The sequence below is a fragment of the Panthera tigris genome, chromosome B3, assembly GCF_018350195.1.
Source record: "Panthera tigris isolate Pti1 chromosome B3, P.tigris_Pti1_mat1.1, whole genome shotgun sequence".
NCBI classification, from domain to species: Eukaryota; Metazoa; Chordata; class Mammalia; order Carnivora; family Felidae; genus Panthera; species Panthera tigris.
The window spans coordinates 19,464,662-19,490,950 of NC_056665.1; the positions used below are offsets into that span (position 1 = coordinate 19,464,662).

The 26,289-nt window shown below is 43.3% G+C and overlaps 1 protein-coding gene and 2 long non-coding RNA genes across 5 annotated transcripts in view; 2 read left to right on the plus strand and 1 right to left on the minus strand.

The window, feature by feature from the left end:
• Window positions 1–25,960, minus strand: part of CHSY1 (chondroitin sulfate synthase 1) — a 69,954-nt gene extending 43,994 nt beyond the window's left edge. Inside the window, 3 exon segments of the mRNA XM_015543693.2 lie at window positions 10,287–10,666; window positions 10,669–10,781; window positions 25,618–25,960. Of these exon segments, the coding sequence (XP_015399179.2) occupies window positions 10,287–10,666; window positions 10,669–10,781; window positions 25,618–25,937 (813 nt within the window). The 5' untranslated portion in view covers window positions 25,938–25,960.
• Window positions 1,024–25,653, plus strand: LOC122239404. 2 transcript variants are annotated; one of them, XR_006218458.1, is made up of 5 exons: window positions 1,024–1,110; window positions 1,511–1,680; window positions 18,576–18,714; window positions 19,923–20,497; window positions 25,292–25,653. It is a non-coding gene; the product is annotated as an uncharacterized LOC122239404 (long non-coding RNA). The 2 variants fall into 2 exon arrangements; XR_006218457.1 differs by lacking the exon at window positions 25,292–25,653 and having other exon boundaries at window positions 19,923–21,217.
• On the plus strand, window positions 7,080–10,621 carry LOC122239405. 2 transcript variants are annotated; one of them, XR_006218460.1, is made up of 2 exons: window positions 7,080–8,886; window positions 9,560–10,621. It is a non-coding gene; the product is annotated as an uncharacterized LOC122239405 (long non-coding RNA). The 2 variants fall into 2 exon arrangements; XR_006218459.1 differs by having other exon boundaries at window positions 10,295–10,621.
• Window positions 25,961–26,289: the final 329 nt, after the last annotated feature.

The window sequence follows — 26,289 nt, forward strand, 5'->3', positions numbered from 1 at the left end:
TCATTTCACTCGTATTACCTGAAAATGTCTCATCTAACACTTCAAATAAACTGTCAGTTTATTATAGGAATTCAGTTGATGGCACATGTAATCTCAATCTTTTCATCTACACAGAAAATACTCTTCAGCTATTAGCTTAAGATAAGGAAAATGATATTCTGATCTCACTTCCTGATAATGTTGCTAAGGAGCCCTTTTCTGTCAACTCAACCTAAATTAGGTATGTCTAGTGATGACCTTATAATAAGAAAGATGATGAACATGTAAAGTCTCAAACATCTTTAACACACTCCTACCAAACTTGAACAAAGCACTTTGCCTTGAGACCACACCCCCTCCCTCACAAGCACAAGACTCTGATATAACAAATGGGGACACCATTTCAGAGATGTTTGTATACTTACAGAAGGTTTTGACAGTAAAATAATTACAGGTCCAAAGCAACTAACTTCTCCATTTTAGGTCAACTCTGATGTGTTCTGTCAGAACAGTCTTCTCTAAATTTTAACAGCAAAAACCAAGGATTCTAACACCACAGTGTTCCTACAAGTCATATCCAAGTACTTGTTTATGCAGGTCAAAACCTATGCAAAGTCCTCAGGGAATGAGTTCTGAAGGGCTTAGTTTTCCAGATACTTGGGTATTTCATAAGCACTCACTCTGTGCCAAGCATGAGCTACGATAATATGCAGCATCTCAATGCTTGAGACAATCCTACAAGGTAGGCAATGTCTTATGCCATCTTTTAAGGAGCTAACAGTCCAGAGAAGTTAGGCTACTCGCTGCCCAGGATGACACTGCTAGTGAAGAATGCCAAATGAACTGGGAGATTCCAGCCCACTGTGTCCTAAAGCATGTCCTCACCACTCACTCCCCTGCTCCCCTCAACCTTTGTGCCACTTGGCCTCAGCTTACACCTCTCTCCTCTTGCTCACCCCACACCAAAAACATTGGTCCCTTTGTGATGTGTTAAACACCTCATACATTACTCTACTGTCTCTTTGCACCCCAGCCCAGCCCCACAAGAACAGGAGAGAGCAAGACCTCTGCTCCCTGCACTGCTGTGTCCCCAACTAGAATCATAGCAGACGTTCACAATTTATTTGAAAAGTAAGTATGTGTGAATATTGTAACTGACTCGCTGAAAATCTTTCTAATTTTTAGGGCACAATTCCCTGACCTCTTATGCAGAGGATAAGAGGATATTCAGAGTGATTTATCTAATTGGAGAAAGCAAAATTTAAGCTGTGAAGCTAAGGCTCCATAATTGATGGTCTTAGGTGATACCAAATGAAAATAGTGGAGTAAAGACCTCCAAAAATTCTCTCCTCCATAAAAGCAAAGAGAACATGGGCCAAAATAGTTTCCGGCACCTATTCAAGACTCTGGATATTAACCAAAGGCTTAGAGTAACCCAGGAAGCATTTATGCAAGAAAAACAGTGAAATTTTGGTAAGAAGAGTGAATTTTGTGGCATGTTAACTGTCCGTTCCCATTCCCTATTCCCCAGCAATGTGGTGGTAACCTTGAAAACCAACATCCACAACCATGCCGAAAACCAGCAAACTGGCAGCCACTGGAAGGAGACAGAGCAGGCAGGGCTGGAGCTCCTTCAAAGCCCCATTCCCAGAGAACTGTCATTATCTGACCTGCCTGGTGGTTTCCTAGAAGACCCTACTTGTAAGGCTGTCTTTATTTAACCTGACTCAGAGCCCTCCTATTGCAAAAAGTCTCTTGGTGGGGAGGGGAAGAAGTATTTGTTAAAAATAATCACAGGTAATTGTTGAATATCATGCTGCCTGAGGATGTGGCTAACAGTATGGGCAAAACACAGGCTAACCAAACAGCTTAAAAAGAAAAGCAGGGGTATGACATGTCCATACGGCACTTTGAAAAGCTTTTATATATATATCTGGGAACCTAGAAGGCCATGAACATGCATCAAGCTGTGCACATGCCCAGGGAAGACCTGAGAAGGCCCTAAGCTCTCATCTCTGGTTGACCGTAAGGCTGTGTACAGGCAGGAGGTGAGGCTAAGGAAGAGCTGAAAACTGCATGGTGAGTATTAAAGGCAAGCACCAATGAGTACACAGAGCCCCTAAGCAAAGACTGGGAGACTTAGTTCCAGGCATCTAAGGAAATCTTCGTCCATTCATTAGCTAACCGCTAAGCAAACCAAGCAGAGATTTAAGTGGCTACACACACACACACACACACTACAGACTTTACAAAATTTTCCAAAGTCACTAAAACAAAAGTAACATCATCAACCCCTGGGGAATGTGCAGAATCTGATTTTCAGGGTTGCTGTATTATTTTAAATGTTCTGTTGTCTACAAGAAATTATGAGACATTCAAAGAAACAAGAAGGTACGGCCCATTAATGTGGGGAGGGGGGTAGGTAGGGCAGGAAGGAAGCAGCCAATAAAGAGGTGGAAATTATAAAGAAAAGAGGCAAACAGAAATTCTGGAATTGAAAGTCATAATAACCAAAACAAAAAATCCACAACCAATCTGAACAGACAAAAGAAAGGATCAGTAAACTTGAAGACAGGCCAATTGAGATTATCCAGTCTGAGGAATTGAAAGAAAAAAGGAAAAGAAAGAGCCCAAGCATATGCATAGGGCAGCGGCAGAAGGAGAGGAGCGAGAAAGAGAGAAGGGCAAAAATGTTTGAAGAAATAATGGCTGAAAACTTACCAAATGTGATGAAAAACAATCTACATGCCCAAGAAGCTCAAGGAACTCCAAGTATAATAAACTCAGAGAGCCACACCTAGACTCGTCATAATCAAACTACCGAAAGCCAGAGCCTCAAAAGCAGCAAGAGAAGAAAGAGACTCATCGCATTGGAGGGATCCTCGGTAAGATTAACAACTGGTTTCTCATCCAAAGAAACCACGGATGCCAGAAAGCCTCCATTCAAATTGCTGAAAGAAAGACTGTCAACCAAGAATTCTCTACCAACAAAACTGTCCTTCAAAAGTGAGGAAGAAATTAGGGCATTCCCAGATAAACAAAAACTGGAAGAATCTGTCACTAACAAACCTACCCTATGAGAAATATTAAAGGAGGCCTTTCAGACTGAAATGAAAGCACACTAAACATTAACTCAAATACACGTGAATAAAGAGCCCAAAAAAGGTAACTACATAGGTAAATATAAAAGACGGTATAAATAGGTTGTAACACTTTTTTCTCTAATCTGATTTAAAAAACAACTGCATTAAGCAGTAATTATAAATCTGTGTTGATAGGCATATCATGGAAAAAGATGTTAATTTGTGTGACAATAATAGCAGGAGGGAACAGGGAGAAATAAAGCTTTATATCAAAGCAAAGATTGTGTATACTAGTTGCAAAGTTGGTGTTAACCCAAACTATGTTATTATCAGTTAAGATGTTAACTGTTAACACTTAGGGTAGCTTCTAAAAAAATAACTCAGAAAAAATAAAGTAAAAGAAATGACAAGAGAGTGAAAATGTATAAAAACTATCTAACACAAAATAAGGCAGCACTGTAGGAACAAAGAAACAAAACCGACATGACCTAGGAAACCAAGAGCAAAATGACAGACATAAATCCTACCCTATCAGTAATGACATTAAATGTAAATGGATTAAACACTCCAATTAAAAACTGGTCCAATTACATGCTCTCTACAAGAGAAACATTTTAGATTCAAAGACAAACAGACCAGGGGTGCCTGGGTGGCTTAGTCAGTTGAGTGTCTGACGTCCACTCAGGTCATGATCTCACAGTTGGGAGTTCGAGCCCTGCATCAGGCCGCTGCTGTTAGCCCAGAGCCCACTTCTGATCTGTGTCTCCCTCTTTCTGCCCCTCCCCCACTCGTGCGCGTACACGTGCGCTCTTTCTCTCTCTCTCTCTCTCAAAAATAAATAAACATTGAAAAAAAAAGGCTAAAAGTGAAAGGCTGGAAAAAGATATAGCATGCACTGGTAACCAAAAGAGTGCTGGAATGATTATACTATCAGACAAAACAGACTTTAAGACAAAATTTGTCACTAAAGACAAAGAATGAATTTTATAATGATAAAAGGGCTCGTCCACCCATAATTGCATATATGCACTTAACAACAGAGCCCCAAAATACATGAAGCAAAAACCGACACAACAGAAGAGAGAAATACACAATTCAACAATATTGGAGACTTCAATATCCCACTTTCAATAATGCATAGAATAACTAAACATACAAGGAAAAAGACTTAATCAACATACAAATCAACTAGACCTAAGAGATACCCACAGAATACTCAATAGCAGAATATACATTTTTTTTATTTTTTTAATATTTATTTATTTTTGACAGAGACAGAGCATGAGCAAGGGAAGGGCAGAGAGAGAGGGAGACAGAGAATCCAAAGCAGACTCCAGGCTCTGAGCTGTCAGCACAGAGCCTGATGTGGGGCTTGAACTCAGACCATGAAATCATGACCTGAGCCGAAGTTGGACGCTCAACCGACTGAGCCACCCAGGCACCCCCAGAATACACATTCTTCTCCAGCACATACAAAACATTCTCCAGGGTAAACCATATGTTAGGCCGTTAAAAAGTCTCAATAAATTTAAAAGAACTGAAATAATACAAAGTATGTTCTCCAACCATACGGAATGAAATTAAAAATCAATAACACAATGGTGGGTCTTAGACTGCTGTGCTGTTCAGTCTCATTTCCTCTTGCGTTTCACTTCTTCATATCCTTCCCACTCACTGCTGATAGTGTCTTTGTATAGTAACCCCCCCCCCCACTGTTGTAGATGCTAATTTGCCCTTATAATCTATTAGAAGTTTGGAGATGGAACCATCGAACTTGCAGAACAAAAGAATAAGGCTCAGTATAAAACCACAAGGGGCTCTGCCTTGAAGAATCAGGAAGCATTAGTGATCAGTATTTGGAGCATCTTATTCTAGCCACCTAGGAGCCAGCCTAGTTCTTAGGCAGGCAAGGTTAACGGGCAGCCTAAAGGCCCAGGAAGGCACCAGTATAATGCAAATCAGTTTCATGACAACCAGTGGTTAAGAAACATTACTTCTTCCATTATTAAGGAAAAAAAATTCCCAGCCTTCTGATATAAAGATGTTCAACATTCCTTTATAAGCCAGTCAGACTAACAAAAGGAAGACTTCTCTTTTTACATATTTTGCTCTAAATTCCAATTTCCTTTGAGGATATGCCTTCCCATAAAAAGAACATCATCAATCTTACCCTTCCCTGTACTGTTTTATACTTAAAATCACTATCACAGGGTTTTACGCTCTCACATTTTTCTAAACTACTTCATGAACATGTTTTTGTCTCCTTAACCAGACTTAAAGCCCTTGAGGGGAAAAAAAGGCCATTCATGTTTCATTCTCCTTTTTGTAGTTCCCTACCCGCTCAGAGAGCAGTGCTGGGCTCATTAATGCTCCCTTAACAAAAACTGGTTAACTCAGAGGGTCATACGGGTGTGTCCTAATATACTGGTGTGTCCCAAACAACTTCTAGGTGTGCCAAGATAACAACCCCTTTGGGTCTGGGGCAGGGGGTGCAGTGGTTAGAGGTTGGGGTAGCAGGAGCACCTCAATGTGTGCATCACCATGTGAAAAAGGCTGGGAAACACTGAGTTAAGGGACTAATTAGAAACACTGCTGAGGGGCACCTGAGTGGCAGTCAGTTGAGCATCCAACTCTTGACTTCGGCTCAGGTCTTGATCCCAGGGTCGTGGGATCATGGGATTGAGCACAGCATCGATGCTTAAGACTCTCTCTCTCTCTCTCTCTCTCTCTCTCTCTCTCTCTCTCTGCCCCTCTCCCCCCACTTGCACACGTGTGCTCTCTCTCTCTCAGAAACAAACACACAACAACAAAAAAACCCTGGGTTAAAGGACTAATTAGAAACACTGCTGAAAAGAACTAGAAAGAGACTGAATGTCCATAAAAAAGATGAAGCTCCTCATGTACCAACTAGAAAATCTTCCAAGACACGTAAGTGAAAGCCAGCAAGATCCAGGCAGTATGTAAAACATGCTACCATCCACGTAATAAGGAGGATACACACACTTCACGGATTACCTATGCATACGGTACGCCTTTACGGGTACACCACATTGGCTGGCCCTGAAGGGAACCCAGGAGGTAGAGATGGAGATGGGAAAACTTATCCCAATGAACCCACTGAACTTCTGAATTTTAAAGCATGTGACGAATTCTATTTTAGAGGGGGAGAGAGAGTGGGTAAGGGAGGCAGGGAGGGGAAGGGGAAAGGGAAGGGAGAGAGGGAGAGAGAGAGAGACAGTCTCAAGCAGGTTCCACTCAGTGCAGGGCTTGACGTGGGGCTCGATCCTACAACCCTGGGATCATGACATGAGCCGAAATCAAGAGTTGACACTCAACCCGACTAAGCCACCCAGGTCCCCCCAATAATTTTTTTTAATGTTTATTTATTTTTGAGAAAAAGAAAGACAGAGTGTGAGCAGGGAAGGGGCAGACAGAGAGGGAGACACAGAATTCAAAGCAGGCTCCAGGCTCTGAGCTGTCAGCAGCCCCGATGCAAGGCTCAAACTCATGAACTGTGTGATCATGACCTGAGCCGAAGTCAGACGTTTAACCGACTGAGCCACCCAGGCACCCCCAATAAACTTTTTAAAGTTGCCAAATCCACCTATGCCTAGTAATGACTATTTTCTATGCAAAACACCTTTATGACTAAGTCAAATGTTGAGTTAAAATAAGAAAAGCAAGATCTGGTTGCTGGTTACCCAGCTGTGTTCTCTTTGTGAAAGTCCACTGAGCTCTACACTTAATTATGATCTGTGTATAATATACCTCAATAAAAAGTCAAACATAAAATGAAAAGGTTACTTAGGTCAACTGTCTTTTTGTTCCCTTATTAAAAGGCCAGTACATTTCATTTATTTGCCTAAAAAATTGTTTCAAATTGTTCAGCAATGTTTCTCAAAAGCAACCTCCTATGACTGAGATGTCATGCCGAGCCCGTGTGACAAGGGGGCTCAGGTCTGCCTGCTCTGCTTCTCCATCAGTAGTAACGGCCTCCAGTCCCACATTCTCACTCTGGGCTGGGAGGGTTCAGTAAGCACTGAGGAGCATTACTAAAAACCACCTTATGGTTTACTGCATTGCAATTACATTTTTAAATTATGAAAATGAAAGTCTTTAAAGCCACTTATCAAAAATGACAAAGTCACAAAAGATGCAGATGGAGGCTGTGCAAACAGTCCAGACAGAAGGAGGCTACCTACAGAGGCATGACCGTCAAATCCAACACCTGACCTGAGGGTGCTTCTGTGATGGAGAAGGGAGAACTGTTACCCAGGACTTTGCTGCATCAACAGGTAAAATCGGAATATAAACGGCAGGTTGAAGTCTCCGTGTTGAACTGAACTTAGGCTATACTATGGTCATATGAGAGCATTTCCCCACTCTTAGTCAAAATACAATTGATGTTAGTTAAAGTAAAGGGCCACAATGTTAAGTTACTCTTAAATGAGGGACAGGTCTATGGCCCTGTATGCGGGGACAGGGGGAGACTCAGCAGCAGTGGCAAATGATCATGCGAACAGGGTAAAATGTTAACAGGTTAATTTGAGTCCAGGGTGTGTGGATGTGCTTTCTGTTGTTTTTTTTTCTGTGAAATTAAAATTACTTCCAAATAAAGTCTTTTAAAACCATGTATTAATAAATTACTACCAATAAGAATCAAAACAAGCTTAGAAATGAATCTGGATTTTGATTATGACAGTTGCCTCTCATGAGGCATTTTAATGCCAAGGCACTATTTCAATTTGCAAAAAAAAAAAAAAAAAGTAAAAATTACACCTTCTGGCTAGATTTATAAGAGCTAAATAAGTACCTTCCAAGACCTAAAGCTTAACATAATTGTCTTTAACATAAGACTCCACCTCAGTAATTTCTCATAATGTGAACCTTAATGGAGAAACTAGATTTACAGGAAGTTTAATAAAAGTTCTCATCCACATGAGGGATTAATCTTGCTTGAGTGGCAAACACAATGATAAATCCTAGCTAACGATGTAGGTTAAGAGCACTTAAAGCCCTACCAAAAAAGAAAACAGAAATCAAAGGTCTAATAAAATGGTACATGTCCCAATAGATCTAATTCGTAGAAATGACAATGATGAAGGACTACACATGAAAGGCAAAACTTTAAATTTACAGAAAAACATACGGGAGACAATTCCCATCCCTCCAGGAAGGGAAAATTTCTTACACAAAAAAGCACAAGCCATACAGGAGAAGAATGAGAAATTAAACTACACTCAAAACTCACGATTTGCATGTGAAGTAAAGCCACATTTAAAGGGAAAGGACGAGTCACTTTTGGGGAGAGGACAGGCCCCTGCAAAAGGAGCTCGCAAACTGGCAGCACCCAGGAAAAGCTCTGTCGTCATCAGGCCTGTAAACACATGGAGAGCAGCAGCGACACCACCCAGAGCTAACTGTCCCCTGGCTGCCCACATGTCCTCCACACCCCCCAGAGATCCTAGGGACAGGGAACTGGCCAGGGAGGGAGCCTCCTCTCCACCAGATCCCTTTAACTAATAAAATCATTCACCAGGTGCCTCCAGGCAAAGAGGTGGCCTCCAGTGTCCAGAAAGGAGGATCCTCAGCACCCAGCTTCAGACCTTAGAGAACTTTGGCGATTACGAGAGGACAGCCCTAAAACTACCTCCCAGCCCCTGCAGCCCTAGGACAATACTTTCTAACAACATCCTGGCACTAACGCTAGCTGAGAGTTCTGGATAAACAAGACGCTGGCCCCAGCGACATCTATCTAGCAGGATGTAAGATATAACAGCGCCACAACACTAAGACACAGATTGTTAAAAATTCACTCTCAAAGGTACGCCTATTGTCTACAATTCAGCAGGACGGCTAGCTTCTCAGAGATCAGGGAGAGAGAGGGTAAAACATTCCAAAATACACAAGGCACTACATGTTTTAACTATAATGAAGCATGTTAAGGTTATAACTACTATATTAAGGATGGGAGGAAATGCAGAAACACTGCCAGCTGTATTCTTAAAACTGCATGACATCCCCAAATAGTTTCCTTGCTGCAAAAATCCAATGCAACAGAAATGCCCCCTAGATCCAGTGAGGAGGTCGGGGGCGGGGGGGGGGGGGGGGGGACACACACACACAGAGATCAGAGGTTTCGCTCAAATGACATCTGGATGTACCTTTTATAATTAGAAACAACATGAAAACTACTTCCGGTATTCTTGAAAATGTCCACTTCCCTAACAGTTCAAATGAAAGAAACAGTTATTAGGAAACCTTTAAAAGCAAGTCTTGGGGCAGAAGGCAAGTACTGGCAGGAATACAATTTCTTCACTCAAGCCCTTGAGAAAATTAACTCATAACAAAAGCTAACAGTTCACATCAGAAAGTAGGTTTCTTTTTCTTGGGCAGAGGTCTAGAAATTCCCTCTGTTCATCACAACTATCAGTAGTGTTTATCAATTTAAACACAACTACAACCTAAATAATTTTTTCCATTCTGACTAATATCAGATCCTGTAACTGCAAGCAAGAGGTGCACATCTGCCAATAAAAACAGAAAAGTCAAAAGCTAACTCATGTTCTCGAGAGCATTTAAAGAGAAAACATCTACAAGTAGACTTCCTACAAAAAATTGCATTTGTGTGTCCAGATAAGTCAGAGATTGCCTACCCACTATCCTCAAAGGAACAACCTTACTGCAAACTTACAGACTACAAATAAAGGTCTAAAATGTCAAGGTTTAAAGTAAATGCAAAACCAAATGCTAATGGCTTTTTTTAAAATATCATTACTCATTTTATCAATTCTAAACATGTTAAGTTTCAATACTGTGTGGGTCAACAAGCGACATGAGAGAAGTCAGGCCTTTGGGAGAACAGGGACAGCGAAAGTTGATACAACTGTAATCACATCTACAGATTCAGCAATACTCAGATTAGATGAATTTTCCAGATAACTGTGAAAATATCACTGTGACCTACAGTGAAACGTATCATTTCTTTGGGCTCCAAATGCCATGATTTATTAACTAAGGCATGAGGACAAAAGTATAGAAGGTATGTCCTGCAAATGAAGGCTGAAAGATACTAAAAGGGAATTCAAATTTAAAAAACTAAGGTAAGAATGTGTAATAACTTAATACCAACTTCAAGCCTTAGAGAAGGTATCATCACTAGTTTCCTGCAATTGGCTCATAACTGATGATGAAATTAACCGGTTTTTTTTCTTCTGTTCTTACCTCATAAGACCAGACACACTGCACCCCCGCAAACCTCCGGACACATCTTCCCACCTCCACGTCCTCGTGAGTCGTGTACATTTCCCGGAGACACTTTCCAATGTGCGGCACCATTCTCCGGAGAACCTCCCGGCTCATGATCACACCGGGCCCCCCCATGCAGAAGTTCTCACCGGGTTCCAGGGCCAGTTTCCCCATCTCTTCCGTGGTGCCCAGTCCTGTCTGCCCGAGAAAGAGGGGCTCACTGCTATTCAAACTCCTCAGAAAATTCTCCAGACGGTCTCCTTTGATATACACGTCATCATCTGCTCTCATAAACCATTCATACTTGTCCAGGTAGTGGTCATGCATGTACTTGAGCATCATGAAAGACTTCTTCTGGGTGGGTAGGAGTCGTCCACGCCCCGTAGTGGCACTATCGGAATTGGTATCGAGGTGTCTGAACCCTCACTAGAGAAGAATTCGACTTTCCCAGGAATTGTCTTGGACCATGTTCTGGAATTAAAATAAGCATCAGTGAGAGAACAGTTTATTTCAAGCTTCTCATTTCCAGAAATCCACAGATCTACTCATGTTGAAGCACTGTGTGTTCAGAAGGAATGATAAAAAGCTACCTGATCTGCTTGCTTCCCCTTACCAGAAGTCCAAGCTATGGGGTATTGCAAGGCCCAAGTTCATTTTCAAAAGAATCTCACCAAAAAAAGATTAATGAAGTGTTAAAATATTTCCGGGATAACTAAGTTTTAAGCTGTGGCTGAAAACCAAATTGCCGGGGCACCAAGGTTTCAACACCCAGGTTAATTTTCTGATACTATCAACCCCCTACCTATAAACTCCTCCACTCCAGAAGACAATTAAAAATCAAATTCTTCATTCAGCAAAGTTTCTTTGGATGCATATCAATGCCAAGTATGTGCTAAGCCAGGGGATGCAGGGCGAACAAAACACAGATGCCAACTTATAGAGCAGTCATCAGGAGAGACAGACGTTTATCAAAGGAGTCACACACAAATGTACATACTATTATGAATTAAAACAAGTGCTCTGAAAGGCGCACAGCCTTCAAGAGCAAACACACAGAAAGATCACAAACTAGACACACAGTGCAGAGAATGCTTCCTGGAGACAGGGTGAATGTGAAGGATGAGATACAGACCCAGGATGCAGCAGAGGAAAGGGATGGCACAGAAACGGGTGAACGCTGAGTATTCCACGGTCTTCAGGGGTGGAGGAGAGGGTTGGGGCCACTGGGCGGGAACTGCCACAGCAGCCTGGACGGGGGGTGCCAAGGGTAACTGCACGTCCCATTGTCAGAGGAGAGATTAGAAATGAACGAAAAGGAAACAAAGAATCCTGCACCTGCACAACTGATTTAAGGCCATCGTGTTCCAACTTTCCTTATGCCTTCCTCATTTAATGTAGTAAGAGCTGAAGCAGTCCAGCTACAAATATGCATTTATACAGACTACTTCTAGGAAAAACATCGCAGAACATAAATGAAGCAGTCAATGAACAGTACATAAATGAAGCAGATCAAAAAAGGTCTGTTCCCAGGTGATATTCTCTCCAATATATTTTTATTTTGCTTATCCATTACAATCATATGTATTATAGTGAAAAGTGAACTTGAAGGGTCAATGAAAACCACACATCTTACATGAAAGGTCTTAGGGAGAGAAATTCTTGTAAAAGACATATACCAACCCCCAGAGGAGAGGTACAGAAGTAGGGGAGTGGGGAGGGACTAAGATAAAGAGCTTTCTCTTTTTATTCTGTGTATCTTCAAATGAAGGAAAGTTTTTATAAGCAGGATATTATTGGGGGGGGCGGGTTAACTGTGCTAAAATATATGTAACTTGAAATTTACCATTTTAACCATTTTTTAAGTACTACTGTTCAGTGGCATTGAACATATTCATATTGTTCTTCAACATCACCACCATGCATCTCCAGAACGTTTTCATCTGCAAAACTAAATTTCTAAAGTACAGTATTATTTTTGTAATTTTTAAATGATCTACAATGAATTACTTAAAAAACCAATTACTGGCTTTTAATTCTTCTCCTAACCCAAATATAAGGAATACAAAATGACTTCAAATTTCTCTCATTCAAGCAGAAGAGGAATTCGATGAACTTGTCAAACATGCTTCTCAAAAAAATCCAAGGATTAAATACATATCGTTTTTCGTCAAAGCTAGGAAGTCGACTGTAAGACAAACCATTGTTTTTTGTGCCAATAACAAGGAAAAAACAGTGCCAATCATAATCACATGATGCCAGCAACTGTAAAACGCATCCTGTTTCAGCGATGTTAAAATGTGGGGGGAAATGTGCATCTTAGAATGATGTAAGACAGTCGTAGTAATGTTTTTCCCTTAATGCCTGTGGATTTAAAATGGACCTATGGAGTCTTATGCCATTTACAAAACTCAGCATATATGGTACCTGATGGGACTACAGATGCTGTACTCCCATTTTCACAAAGGATAAGCTCCCAAAAGAATGGATGAAAAGTAAACATGGCAGGAATGGAGCAACTAATTTAAGGAGAAACCAACCCTTTCCATAAAGAGATAAGTCTATTTAAAAATGAGAATGAACTGGGGGCACCTGGGTGGCTCAGTCAGCTGGGCGTCCAGCTTTGGCCCAGGTCATGATCTCATGGTTTGCAGGTTCGAGCCCTGCATCGGGCTCTATGCTGACAGCTCAGAGCTTGGAGTCTGCTTCGGATTCTGTGTCTCCCTGTCTGCCCTTCCCCCGTTCATTCTCCCTCCCTCCCTCCCCCCAAAAATAAATAAACATTAAAAAAAAAATTCTAAGCATGAGAATGAACCACAGTCTACACAGAATGTATAATAACTGAAAGACACCCTTCTGACGTGGTAATCTAGAGGGGAGATGACTTCCCAGCCCCAGGAGGTGGGTGACAATGAAGATGTACTAAGAGGACCGCCATCCAGGTCAAGGAGCCTCTGATTCCTTCCTCTAAGAGAAATGATTTTTGTTTGGGAGTCATATCAATTATTTGAAAAAGTAAATAATTTCAGTGGTTGGCACATAACAAGTCAATAAATCCTGCTCACTTGCATTAAAAAAAGTGACTTAAAGTGCTGTGTGTGTGTGTGTGTGTGTGTGTGTGTGTGCGCGCGCAAGTGTGAGCACACCTCCATGCAGAAAAGAGCAGAAACCATTTCTGTCTCTGAGACACCTCCAAGTGAGTTTCTAATCACTTTCCATAACACTCTACCATTTCCTGCCATTCCTACATGAAGAACCGGACTTAATCAGACCCAACCAGAAAACAATTAAGAGGTAAAATTCACAGGCCTGCTGGAGTTCAAATATACTACCATCCATGGTCCCTCTGAAATGTAGTTTAAAGCTAAAGAGTCTGCATTATCTCATAACTGATTACACATGGATAGTGAATAAAATCAACCTAACTTCAGCTTCTACCCAACTGCTTCTGAACTAAAATGTGATTAATAAAACAGACCAAGTTCAAACCGGTAAGTACTAAAGTACAGGGGTTGGGTGAGCTCAGAAGCCGTTAAGATATTAAAGCACCATGATATTGAGACATGGGATGAGTAAGACAACGTCCGCCTTCAAAAGAATAACCTACTCAAGACACAACACGCGTGTCACAGTTAGGAGGACAGGCTCTGGAATCAGGCTTGTGGGGTGACCGTCCTGGCCCCACTTTGGGTGAGCCACTCTGTGCTTCCCTTTCCTTATCTGCAAGCTGGGGGCTGGGATAATAATGGCACCTACCTTAATAGGGCTGTTGTGAGGGTCAGATGGACCCTTCTATCTCAAGTGCTCAGATGTCGGCCTGGCACGCAGTAAGCATAACAGAAGGGTGATTTACTGGGGAAGACGGCAGTTTGCAAATAAGACGGTGAAAGAGAAAATGAAGGACACAAGGGAGCGTGGGCTGGACCCGGGACAGCCCGTCACAGGATCACACGCCAGCGCGGAGGCGCTGTGGAAAATGCTGCTTCTCACGTTGCTGGCTGAAAACCTGACACTCAAGCCAGCTATTAGAATTCCGTTTTGCTGTCAATCTCAGACAACATCAGGGTATAAGTCTAAGGAGACTTCAACTTTAAAAGTGTTTTCACTTCTGAATGCTGGAATCCTTTGTAGGAGACTGAGGATGGAAACCCCTCCCGGTCCGGGCCCACAGCGCCCGCGCCCCCGCGGACAGAGCAGGCAGAGAAAGTGCCGACGGTACAACCGGCACCCAGGCGATTAATGCCCGCGCTGTGACTTGAAATGGTGTAATTTGTCTAAGAAGAGAAGCCAATTAATTTTAAAAACAGACAATCTAACCTCAAACCATCCTTTAAAGCCTCTCTGCAGTTTTATGGCAACTCCACCCAATTATTATCTTTTCCTTTTTAGGTAACCCAGGGAAAAACCTCAAGCTGCCCTTTTCTGTTCTAAATGACTGGCAGTTTGAGGGAAATCTCTCAGAACGAATTTCTGTAAATCCTCCAATCTTAAGAAATGATGACCGTTTTCACTTAGGGTGCCTTTGGCTTCAAGAGCTCCATCCAGTTAAAGGCTTCTGGAACAGAGATCATGATTCACCATCCTGGGGGAACGGGGCGGGGGGAGGGGGGCCTGTAATAATGGCTAAGAAGTGAAGGAAGCACACTGCTCAAGCAGCAGGCTGGCCCTCCTTCCGTGAGAGAACCAGGTCCAGTTCCTTAATTTTCATAAGCAAACGTCAACCTTGCCACTGACACGTTTGTTACCGGGAGCAAAGAGCTCTCACTTGATTGAAACCACAGAACGTTTGCAGAGGCCCTCGCCAGCTAGCTCAAGTTTCAGTGGACCGATAACCAACTCTAGCTAAAGGCACAGATAAGACAACTGAAATCTGAGAGAGCCAAGAAAGCTATGAGCCCTTCCTCAGGGCTTCTAAACGCTATCCCTCCACCAAGTTAAATCACAGTTAAGTAATGCAGCTAGACGATAATTAGCTTCGCTAAGGGATGCCTTTGCTGACTTAAGACTTCATATAGTCCCCCTTCCCATTCAGTTACCATTTTAAGAAAAACTACATAAAATACATTTCTGTATAAAACTGCATCTATAGCAGGACTCCTGTCCTAAGTACACATTCGTAATCCATGGGCAAAAAGCAGGCAAGAGTATATACTTGTGATGTGGATTATTAAGGGAACAAAAGTACATATACAAAAATAAAATATGTTACAACTTTGCCCCAAAGTGCTTACTATGGTTATTTGTGGTTGGAGGATCAGAAGGCATTTAATTTTCTTCATGTTTTCTACATTTCTAAATTTTCTGCAACAGAAAGGTGTATTTAGAACTGGGAAAAAAAATTTTTAATCTGGAGAAAAGCTTTAAGCTAAAAAGCATCCAAAGAAATGAAAAGATAGGACAACAGAAAATTCTACTTTTATAATAAACATTTTTCTATTCTATCCAGTGGACAAAAACTCAGTAAGACTGAATACTTTTCCTGCACATTTTCTGAATTTGAATAGCTATAGTAATTCTTATAAAAAGAGGAGCTCTTCTGTGATTTCCCCAAAATCACGATTAAATACATTTAAAAACATAAGAGACTCTTAAATATGGAGAACAAACAGAAGGTTACTGGAGGGGTTGTGGGGAGGGGGGATGGGCTAAATGGGTAAGGGGCATTAAGGAACCTACTCCTGAAATCATTGTTGCACTATATGCTAACTAATTTGGATGTAAATTTTAAAAATAAAAATAAATAAATAAATAAATAGATAGATACATTGTCAGACAGTTACAGTGATACATTTGAAAGGACGCACGATCAAATCATCTCAGAACCTGGAGTCACGGAAGGAAGGGAGAATATAGTTTTTCCCCTCGTAGAACTGATAGATAATAGGAATTGAATGTATGTATTTCTATTCTTGCAATACAGAAAAGATTTCAGCTAACCTAACCAAAAGGCATACAGTACAATAACAGAAGCGAGAAAACGAGGCTGAAGAAAAATAAAAGTAGGGTCGTGGGAGCAAGGCAGGAAAGTGGTACCTATACCAGGGAAGGCAAAACCCTGCCTGGGAGGGGCTGCCTGCTCAGCGCTGTGCCCACAGGAAACACTCAACCAAGGGGAGTCCTCTGAAAAGATGCCAACTAGAACAAGGGAGCCCGCGTGATGAGACCAACTGCCATCACGTGGTCTCTACGTCCGCTAACAGTGGCCCAAATCGGCAGCACGCCTTCCAGCAGGCAACCAAGAGAGGTCACAGGACTGTGTCCCACTGCTCAGGGTTAAGTGAAGTAACTATTCCAGACAGGGAGACCTGACAGAAACTTCTCCGCGGGGTCACGGTAGAGAGAGAAGGGCAAACGTGGTGAGCATCGTCACAGGAAGCGCAAGCTTGATGAAGCAGCAAGTAGTCTCAGCTCACCCTCCCAAAAAATATGTGGAGGACAGCATGCACTTGAGCAGGCAGAGCAGCCATGCACTTGAACTTGACCAGGCCTAGTGAAAACTCAGAGGTCTTCCAAGGCTACCAAGTGAAGGCTCAAGGCCTCTCCTGGCCCTGAAGGAGTGCCCTCTGGCAGGAGGCTGCAAGCATTACTCAGTCCATTACCTCTGCCCTGTCCTAGGATGAGGGACCAGCCCTGCAGCCAGCACCCTTAGCCATAGGTTTCCCTTCCTCTGTCTGCCTTCCGGATACACGGCTTCCTCTTGTAAAGTCTTTAACCGTCTTATTGCAACACCTTATGACGTGAGCAATCTCAATTCTTTTTAGAATTACATGGGGAAATAGAAAAGAAATCACAAATGGTGGGAAAATATTTTTTAAAAGAAATCAAATTATACTCTTTACCATTAATCCTTAAAAAGCACACTAAAGGTGAAAGCAAGCATTAAGGAGACTTTTTTTTTTCCGTTCAATAAAGCTGTTGGCGGGTGGATTACAGCTTCCCACCTCCACAATGGCCTGGCCACTAGCCCAGGAGGCAGCTCCAAGGTATTAAGAGCTAACAGCAACCTGCCCTTTGAGCCCAGGCTCACAGCAAACAATGGGAATACTCATCAGTACAGACCACAAAAAACGCCCTCTTTGGAACCTAAGAATCAAAATTTGGAGTGTTAATAACAGAAGGCAAATTCTAACCTAATGATACATTTCCAAAGCTTCAAATGTTGGAAAGCTACCTTAGTTTGTATTTTGCTGTTGTGCACTTAAAAGTATAAATATGCAACTAATTCTTAATCGCATGAACAAAATTCGTTTTCAAATTTAATTCTAAGCAAAAAAACCCAAACAACAACAGCAAAAAGTGTTGCTTAATGCAAACAATAAAACCACCCCGAACCTATTTTGGCCCACCCCCTTACAAGTCAGTGTTCCTGTTATCAAGGCACTTCCTGGTATCGAACCACTGAACAGCAGCCCACGGCCACCCAGCAACCAAGCAGTTACCTAGTGCGGTGTACCATGCTAAGGGCATTTGAAACTCAGCCTATGGGGGCACCTGGGTGGCTCAGTTGGTTAGGTGTCCAAGTCGGCTTCAGCTTGGGTCATGATCTCATAGTTCATGGGTTCAAGTCCACACTGTTAGCGCAGAGCCTGCTTGGGCTCTCTCTGCCCCTCCCCCACTTGCATACACATGCTCGCGCTCTCTCTCTCTCAAAATAAATACACTTTAAGCAAAACAAAGTAACTCAGTCTGTGATAGTTCAATGGGGTGTGTTGAGGTATTGCCACCCACATATTCCAGATGAGGGGATGGAGGCTCAGGGCCAGGTAAGTAATTTGCCCAAGGTCACAAGGCTAATGAAAGTCGAAGCCAGAATGCAAATGGGGTCTGACTCTAAAGGCTCTGCTGGCCAGCTTCTGGCTTTTTCATCCCGCGCAGTTATTTCCAGGTTAGCACCCACATTTCCTTTGCAGACCATACTCCACTGATAAGGCTGAGAAAACAGAGTCATCACAGACACGGGGAGCACACTTACAACCACTTAAGCCACTTCCACTGTGTCTGCCTGGCAGAAACCTGCCTGTTAAGGACACCTCTTCAGAGTCTAAGCTGGATTTAACTGAAGGTCAGAAGACTCTACTCAAATGGTAGCTTCCGAAACCCTCCTTCCGTGTGGGTCCCTTCGCTACTGTAAATCCTGCCCAATCATTTTCCCCACAGCAGGTTGGAAACACAGAAAACCCCAACACAAAAGCCGCCTTCACACCTGGGTTCTACTTACAAAGCAATCGTTTTAATGGCATTAATAACTACATTTCCATTCATCTTCAGGCTTTGGGTTTGCAAGCCTAGGACTGCATCAAATCAGAGCAGTGGACACCTTATATTTTTAATCATCCACAAACCAAGGTCCTCAGCTACAGAACAAATACCATCGCTATAAATGCTTCAGAAAGGACACTGAATTAAGGTAAGTAGATGGACAGTTTCAGGATTTATAAATCATAACTAAGTTTTTTATTCCTCCCAATTCCACCCACATCCACAAAAAGACACTGGCAGATGGAAACACTGATATTGACATCCACATATGGAAGGGGGGGGGGACTGGGAAGTTAGAGTAACTGAGGAAAATATAGTTACAGTAACCAAATAAATACTTTTCAGTGCAGGATTAACTGTTACTTGCAAAAAAGAATGACCTCTGACCCCAGCCCCAGGGAGCCTACTGTGCCCAAGTTACAGGTACCTACAACCTAACTCGCTGGAAACTGCACTCATTTCCTTCCAAGGGCTCTTCCCTCCTCCCCCTCATCCCCCTCCTCCCTCCTCCTCCCCCCTTCCTCTTTTTTTTTTTTTTAACTGTAGTTCTGTAGATGTATTACAAAATAATTGCTCACTATAGTAAAACACAAAAGTACAGAAGAGGGCCAAGAAGAGTATGAAAAATCCTCAGCATCATTGTGTATAGATGCTTTCACACTTTCTTTTCTACGCTACACAAACATAAGATTATTTTGATTTTAAGCAAAAATGGAACCCATACTGGGCATACAATTTTATAAACTACTCTTAAATTTAAGTATATTGTGAATCTCTCTTCATTTCAGTCAACGTATTTGAGCCACTTGATTTTTTGTGGCTAGAGAGACATCACAGTATAGATAAACTTGGGAAATCAATTATGGTCCACAGTTCCTCACGCAGGACACCAAAGACACTTGAAATTTCCACTCCTTACATACATCTTCAAGCACATCTTTAAATCCCTTTGAAAAATTCTAGAGGAAATGCTAGATTTCAGGTCCCAGCCTCAAAATGAACAATCTCGTTCCTTCACTACTTCCTGCTATTCCACATTTCTGGGAATCTGTTGTCTCTGTCTCAAAAACTCCTATTCATCCTTCAAGACCAAGTGAGGGAAAGGGGGCAGGAGAGTGTGGGTGAGGCCTTTCCTGATCGCCTTCATAAATCAGCACAGGCCTCTTTCTCCTGTGTTCCCACCCCAGTGAGCCCAGGCACCCAGTGAGCCCTTATCATGAAGTATTTCCATTTCTTTCCTTCCCTGGATGACAAACCCTGCAAGGATAGAATTATTAATTCGTTTCCAATAAAGACCACCTTAATGAATGGACAGGGGAAGTGAAAATACAACCTTGTATCATCTTCTGTCGACAGCCACAGCTATCCCTACTTGGAACATTCTGACTATTTGAGGGCATCAAGCTCTGAAAGCATGGCATAGAAAACTAAACTCTTCATCAGGATCACGTATTCCAGCGGTCATCTTATACAGGCAATTCACAATGTGAAATGGGTTGTGCTCCGTAAGTTCATTTACAGGTTGATTATTCGGATTATAGAAGGCAGTCGGTAAATTTTTGCCAAACCGAATTCTATCTGAGAAAGAAAGTATTGCTCTAAACTGTCTCGAGATAAGCACGGTTTACTGGGTTCAAGAATAAGGAAAGGAACCCTGAGGTTTGCTCATTAAGGTTGGTAAAAGAACAGTGTGCCTTCACTGAAAGCATTAGGAAGAGGCCATTAACTGGTATAACAACATCTTGCAACAAGATTCCTATATCTCCAGCTAGTGTTTCTCAAACTTTCTTCCCACAGTTCCCTACAGACTGATGCTAATCTTTAATGGTGCCCTTTATCACTCCCAGGGCAAAGAAGGGAAACCATCCACCTCTTTCCTCTGAGAAAGTAAAGAAAGAACAAAACAGTTCCCCATCTTCAGCCCAGGGGAGGTAAGAATCAAGACAAATGAAAGGTGTTGGATTAGCTTAACGTTCTGGGCATAAGAAAGGACTAAAAAGCAAAGTACGTATGTTTTTTTTTTCTTTTTTTATCAAACCATTAATTAAAAAGAAAACCCAAACGGTATCAAAACTCTCCCAGCAAGAACAGGTAAGTGTAGCCAAGAAATGCTTGAAACAGAAGAGGAACAAAGAAGAACTTGTCTACCGGATATTAAAAAATTATTCAACTTCCAATCATTTCAATGGGTGGTACTGGCACAAGAACAGAGAGAAAGATCAGTGAACAGAATAAGAAGTCCAAAAACATACCCAGGAATTCTGAGTATGATGACGATGGCATTTCATATTGGTAGGGAAATGGGAGATTATTCAACAGATGGTACTGAGACAATGTACTATTTGGGGGAAAAAATGAGATTGAGATTATTTCTACCCCTTCTAGAATCAGCAAAAAAATGTTGCTTTTAACAATCTCTACAGGGCAATAACCTTCTGAGCTTGAGCTTGGTGTGTGTGGGGGGGGGACCCTAAAATCAGAAAGGTAAAGACGGAACTACATGAACTTCTGTGTATCAAACACCATAACTAAGAACAAAGAATAAAATATGGAAATAATAGGAACTGTAGCTAGTAACAAAAGACCCAAAGAACACAGGGTTCTGATGATCAGTCACTAAATGACCTAACAAATCACTCGGAGGAATCAAGGTACCATTCTGAAGTGAAATTGCAGAGAAAACAAATACTCTAGAATATGAGTCAAAATGAATTTCTTTATATATTTGTAAAACCCCAGCTATGCAGAACCCTTAGGCAATTTTAGTTTAAGACAGCTTCAGAGCTCTAGCACTGTAACCACCTCAGATATAAATCTTTTCTTAATTTCTTGTTTTTTACTTTTTAAAAAAATTTTTTTTAATTCTAAGTTCATTTGGAGAGAGAGCGGGAGAGAGAGGGAGAGAGCGGGCGAGCGAATGGGAGAGGGGTAGAGACAGAGAATCCCAAACAGGCTCCACACTGTCAGCAAACAGCCCGATGCAGGACTTGAACTCACCGACTGTGAGATCATGGCCTGAACTGACACTGGACACTTAACTGACTGAGACACTCAGGTGTCCCTTTTCTTAACTTCTTTGTAAATTCATTACATTTATGAAGCTAAGGATACTTCTGCCTGTGTGTCTAAAAGCCTTCTTCAAACTTCTTATGCAAAACCAGACCTGTTGACTCATTTTCCCCATCTCAATAAATGATACAACCACTCACACTGTGTCTCAAGCAAGACCCCAGGAGGCACTGTGATTCCTCTCTGCCTCACCCCTCACTAGCATTCCATCAGCACCACTTTACCTTGGCCCCAGCATATATCCCAGAACCATCCACTTCCACCTCCACTGCTACACCAGTCCCTGCCACCCACACATCCACCCTGACCACCTCCTAACATCTCCTTGCTTATCTCCAGTCCATGCTCCACACAACGGGCAGAACTCACAATTTAGGACATAATGCAATCACCTCCCCTTCCTGTCTAAACCCTCCAAAGGCTTTCTAATTCACTGAGAATAAGAGACCAGACACTATCAGGCCTCATCTGCTTTCTTTTATCGGCCTTCTTTGATTCCAAGTTGGTTCCTGCCTTATAACTTACCAGCTCTTCCCTCTCCTCCCTTGCTCATCAGTGATATTCACACAACCACGGTTAAGACTGCACCCAAAATACCAAATTCTCCAGATGCCACCCCACCCTTTCCTTACCTTGTTTTGTTTTCTCCATAGTACCCATCATTAACCCTCTTTTCAGTGTCTTCCCTTCCATTAGAACAGAAGCAAAGCACCATGAGAACAAACATCTTCACTACTGTGTCCTTAATACTTAGAGTCTGAACCCAGAGGAGCCATGCATGTATTTGTTAAACAAAGGAATGAATCTTAAGTGCAACTGAATAATTTTTTTTAATGTTTATTTTGAGAGAGAGAGAAAGCAAGCATGGGAGGGGCAGGGAGAGACAGAGAGAGAGAGAATCCCAAGCAGGCTCCGCACCACCCAGTGCAGAGCCCAACCCAGGGCTCAATCCCAAGAACTGTGGGATCAGGACCTGGGCCAAAATCATGAGTCAGACGCTTAGCCAACTGAGCTGCCCAGGCGCCCCTAGAACTAAATATTAAAAATAATAATAATAATGTTTCTTTTTGAGAGAGAGAACGAGCAGCACAGAGCCTGATGTGGAGCTTGAATTCATAAATCATCACAAGATCATAACCTGAGCTGAAGTCGGACACTTAACTGACTGAGCCACCCAGGCACCCCTGTAACTGAATATTTTTACGAACCATATTTTTACTCCTTGACTTAACAGCTATGGTGTCTGCTCAGGGCCTAAGGAAGAAGTTAGTCCTGTTCAGTCTCTGATCAACTACACTTTGAGTTTTGTTCTGCCTCCTTTTTAAAATCTGTTTCTTGCCTGCCATCAGCTGTCACTGCACTGCTAACATCCCTTGGTGGCCCCTCTCCCCACTTCAACCATTTAGCAGGATGGGAAAATAAAAGTCTATAACGATGGGGCTGTTCCATCATTAAAGTCCACTAACGTTAGTGCAGAAAGGCAGATCTCACTGACTTTCCAAAAGGCTTTTTAAGCTCCTTTCTGGATCTCAGACAGTTACTAGTCCCTACACCTAAATTCTGACATTTTCAATATCCTAGGATAAAAGTACACCATACAGCCATCTTACTAAAAATGCTGGCATCTCCTTCAAGCCATAAGCCAAACAAGAATTTCATTAAAAAAAAAAAAAAAAAAAAAAAAAAAAAAAAAACTAAAATCATTAGAGTATTTCTTAAGTTAAAGAATGAGTGTGCCTTTTAGGGGAGATGTAAAACTGAGTACACCCACTGCCAAACTAGAGTTCTACCTAGTGCTGTTAAGATTCAGGCCGACTTTTATGCCAAACTGTGTGTGAAATTTCCATTTTAAGAGCCGAGTGTGGAGTTTCAGCCTGGGCTGCAAAGCACAGCAAAAGCCATAATCATAAGTTACACACTGTAACCTCGGCCCCAATTCAGGCCTTCCCCAAAAGTTCTTTAAGACTAAAATCGTCTTGTGCCATCTCCTGCAGCCAGTCTAAACAGGGGGTTGACAGGTTGAGAAGCAGAGGACCGGAACCGGAAAGGTAAGGCCACTCCAAAGCTTCAAGTAATGGGACTTCTTAGGATCCAAGACAGAAAAGAGCTGCAGGAAAGCTGACAGAATACCCGAGCAGGTACACTGTTTCCCCGGAAAGGTTTCCCTGACCAGAAAGGCAGAGTGGTCACAAAAAAGGAAGAACTGGCGCCAGAGGACAAACTGGATTTCTACTTTATCTCAACTGTCTGAAAGTTAATAAACAGTGAGATACAAGTCCTACATCCAAAAAAGATGAGGTAGGAGATTTGCTAAAGGAGACCAAAAGTAAGAGGGTCAAGCATGGGCTTAGGGAAAGGACTCTCCAAGTGTAAGAAGGGTAGGTCAAGTTTGCACTACATTTTCTGGCGTACCAGGACCCCTACTGGTTTGTATATATTGATTCTGAATCCGTGAAAAATGTATTTGTTTGGTGGGCAATCTAGCATTTGAACTACTTTGGTAATCATCTCCAAAGGTGTGACTTCACCCAATGGCAGTCATGTGGACTTACTTTCAAAACCATTCTGTAAACAATTTATACAGCTCATCCTCAATTTCAGATGTGGACACTTCTCTTGTCCAAAAGCACAATTTGCATAAAATTCCAGGTAATTCATGGGAGATCGGGAGAAAATTTTTATCTGCGGGTTCCTAAATCATCACTACCATAGTTTAAATTTGTCCTAAGTGGCTATCCTCTAAGCTTTTCAGACACTCAGGACCCTTCCTGGCAGAAGCTGGGCTCTGGATTTAAACAAGATCCTAATGGAAACACATAGGAACGCGGGATCAATGTGCTGAAAGCACTGACATTCTCAACTGCTGTTTTATCTTCTTTCCCAATCCTGTACTTCCTCCCTTAGAGGAACAAGTATCCATATATGTTTTCCCCTCACATCTAATGCTTGAACATTTAGACCAGCACTAGATTTAAAAGCCAAAGTTTCAAAGGTATTGGTTACAAATTAAAAACCAACAGTAACCAGCTTGGCCTTGCTCAGCACTGACTCCTCTAAAAGTTCATTCTCAGGGGACCTCCCTGCATTGGTTTGTTCTGTGGCTGGATGAATCCCAAATCTTACCCACACAGTAAGCATTTCTGTACTTCACACATACGCTGCCCCATTAAATCCCTTTACTGAGTCCACATTCCTCTTCTACCTCAAATTCACTCCACTATAAGTCTGTCATTCCAAAATCATCGCCCTTCTAAAGATTACTTTGGTTAATCCCTTTGTTAATCCTGAACATGATTCCAGCCACTTTTATGACTCATATGGCCAATGAGGACCCAGATACTGGATAACACACACACACACACACACACACACACGCACACACACATCCCTAAACTGAGCTAGTTAACCCCGAATCTACCACGGGCTAAGAACTACTTTTCCCAAGGTTCTCTTTCCATTAACTCAACAGACTGGTGTGGTCAAGAGTGCAGTGGGCAGCCCTTTTCATTTACAGGAGAGCCTCCACCAGGGAAATCTGTAAGTATGCTATGGAAGGGTTCTAACCAGATTAACTGACCTCGGCTCTAGCTCTGCAAAAGCAAAGGTGCGTATTTCAGAGAATCAAACGATAACCGTTACTGTCACTACTATCACAGGTATGGTGCAAACAACCTTATGAGAGAGCGATGGTCAATCACACCCATTTAGCAGAAGACTTGGACGTGGAAAGCTAAAGTGCCTTGCACAAATTCGGGCTGAGGACCACACCCACGGGGGCCACCCTGGTCCGCCTGACCCCAAAGCCCGTGCTCTTGTGCGTTGCGTTCTCCGCCCCACCACTGACCTCTGCTTCCAACGCCCGACACTGCCGGGGAGCTTCGGGTCTGGGAAGCAGGTAAATGCTCAACCCAACGGAATACCGGCAGGGCCGCCCGCCGGGATGCTGGATACAGGAGGCAGCTCCCGGGGAGCAGGGACTCACCTGTAGGCGGCCACGGCGCGGGTCTGCAGGTATTTCTGGGCAGTCATGACTCCCACGAAGAGAAAGTTCCTGTCGCGCGGACCGCCATCCGAGGCCGGGCCGTGCGGCCAGAGCTGCGCCCCGCGCGCATCGCCGCGCGCCCCGCCGGCCTGGGAAGCCGCCGCCTGCCCTGGCCGGCAGCCCTCGAGGCTGGCGCGGCGCCGAGGACCCGCTCGCTTCAGCTCAGAGGCGCGGGGCAGGACGAGCCGTGAGGCCAGCACGAAGCCCAACACGAGCCCGAGCAGCACGCTGAGCCAGGCGCGCCGGCCGCGCGTGGCCATGCCCGCGCCGCTCCGCCCGCCGGGCCGCCGCCGCCGCCGCCGCAGGCTCCGCGCGCCCTCAGCCCGCCGCCCCCGCCCGCGGAGGCCAGCCCGCCCTAGCGCCGCGAGGCCCGGCCCGGGCAGCGCCGCGGCCGCCGCGGGCCCGCCGCGCCCATCGCGGCCCCCGAGCCGCCCGCAGGCCCGACGCCGCCGCTTTGTTCCGCACGCCCACCCCCACCGCCGCGGCCTGCGCCTTTAAGAGGGGACCATGCCCGGCGCGCGCCGGCAGCGGCTAGAGCGCGAGGCGGCGGCGGCTCCTCCCGCTGGCGCACGGGGGCGCGGGGCCAGCGCGACGGCGACGGCTGTGGCAGCG